We start from the raw sequence: 2,197 nt of genomic DNA, 5'->3' as shown, positions 1-2,197 counted from the left end.
GTAATTTGTTTAGTTCATCAATTTGCTAATCAATCTTTAATCTTGTATTAATTCGTTTACATTCGTCTCGTCCATGTTTTATCGTTTTTATGACTCATTCACATGTAATTAATGTATTAAATCACTTTCATCCGAGTAAATATCGTAATCAATCATTAAATGCACCCACGAATATTAACGATTTGCAGTTCCGGCTTCACAGCCAGAACTCAACCTTGGAACAGACGCAGCAACTGCTGCGCCTCTTCCAGAGGGCGCAGCTCTGCTGCGCCTCTTCCAGGTTGATTTCTGTCTCTGAATTTCCGTTCTGCCTTGACCTAGTTTAATTAGTTTACGTATTCAATTAATTGTCATTCGTATTATCATTAATAATCTGTTCGTTTATTTATTCTTTCCCAAATTATCCGTTTTAGAGGTATTTTCGACATAAATCGATTAAACCCGATGTAATTATTGTAATTTTCTATTATTGTATTATTTATCGCATTTGTATGATTTATTTACATGCTCTCACATTCAATCAATCTTAAATCCCGATTCGACCCAATTTTATGCTAAATTAATTATTTACCGACTTAGTTAATTCTCACATGTTAGGATTAAAACTTGGATGTTGCATTGCATGCATATAACCGACAATATATCGAGTATAGACAATTTCCCTAATCATTAGTAGAGGCCGCTATCGAGGCGGGTGGGATTAGGTGTTCGATCAAAAGAGCTTCCTAATACGTACCCTCACCCCTTACCCCAGATCTCTGTGAATATCCGTGTTCATTGGCATCCACGAGAGTCATTCTAGACATAGAGGTAACGATTGCTTAGTGTTCATGTCCCTACTTTGTGTCTTGACATGACACGAGGTATTCGAACGGTTTCCAATTTTCCACAATAAATTGGTGGCGACTCCACAAATGCAAACGTTTGTTTCCCAAGCGCCCTCGTGGCCCGTGTCCACACTTAGGAACTACAGACAATGACTCAAAATCAGAGAAGGCACAAACCCCACAATGCCCTTGAAATTTCTTCTATCAGAGAAGACAGATAGAAGAAATGTAGAGTTAAAAGCATACTCTGAATTGACTAATAGTTTTGTAAATTCAAAGGATGAAAATAACCCGATAAATTATCAACTAAACATGTTCTGGCAATAAGGAATCTAACTATAATTCAGAAAACGGTGAAACTAAGCTTGGAAAATATTTGCAATATTAAACGATGCTTGAAACTTTAGAAGCATTGTGTAGTGTGTAGATTCGGTACCTAAATCAATCAACGCCAGTATACTACTCCTGGGCATCAGAAAGCTATCCAGTGACCCGTCATCAGACTCACTGAACAACCCTGTCACAAAAAATTTTCCCGTTCTAGTGTACCCGATCATTACCGATGGTATATCTAAGTGTAAATCCTTTGGAAGACTAATCGTTTCCATCACCGAAGGAGGTTTCAGTATATCCATCGAATTGTCGTCCCAAGTGAATTTACTCAAACACTCTCCTACGGCACCTAACATTAAGGGTAGTAGTAGTTCCGAGTTTGGATAAGTAAATATGGCAAATGTCTCGGTCCCCAAATCGAAGCTAACAATTACATCACCATCACCTTCAACACAACAACCAGGCCAATAAATTTTTTCATTAATAAGTACTCCTTGTCCACGTCCACAAACAAAATAATTGTCAATATCGGAATCGATTCTCCTCCAACTTTTTTCCCTAAGAGAAAAGACATGTACTGCAATAATACCTAGTTCACCTCCCAAAAGCGAGCTCAAGATTCTAACAAATTTATAGTCATCAGCAGATGATGGATACCCAAATCCATAAACAGCACAAGGCTCAAATAGCATGTTAACAAAACTCTAAAAATATCCATCTAATTTATATTTATGCACTTTGCGGGTAGCCGGATTCCATAAAAGAAAGTATTCACTAGAAACTGGAGTTAAACAAATCAACCCATTGTGAAGAGTTAAGAACGATTAACACATAAAAGGGGGATGGGGTGAATTAGGTGTACCTTTTAAAATTTTATCTTGAACTTGGTTAATTAATTAACTTAAGCAAAGAATATTGAAGTACAAGACTTGAGAAACTTAATTGAATGTAAGTTCACAAGAAGGTACAGTAGTTCTATGTCACAGTATAGGTGACTGTGACACAGAACTTGATTAGGTACATGCAAGAAATAGCAA

The 2,197-nt window shown here is 36.9% G+C and overlaps 1 protein-coding gene across 1 annotated transcript; it reads right to left on the bottom strand.

The window, feature by feature from the left end:
- Positions 1 to 1,186: 1,186 nt before the first annotated feature.
- Positions 1,187 to 1,852, bottom strand: LOC141608317 (F-box protein CPR1-like). Its single transcript, XM_074427678.1, has one exon. The coding sequence runs from the start codon at positions 1,850 to 1,852 to the stop codon at positions 1,187 to 1,189; it is 666 nt and encodes a 221-aa protein (XP_074283779.1).
- Positions 1,853 to 2,197: the final 345 nt, after the last annotated feature.

The sequence above is a fragment of the Silene latifolia genome, chromosome 10 (assembly GCF_048544455.1).
Source record: "Silene latifolia isolate original U9 population chromosome 10, ASM4854445v1, whole genome shotgun sequence".
NCBI lineage: Eukaryota > Viridiplantae > Streptophyta > Magnoliopsida > Caryophyllales > Caryophyllaceae > Silene > Silene latifolia.
Note: the sequence above shows the minus strand (reverse complement) of the source record. Positions and strands in the feature narration are given on the sequence as shown.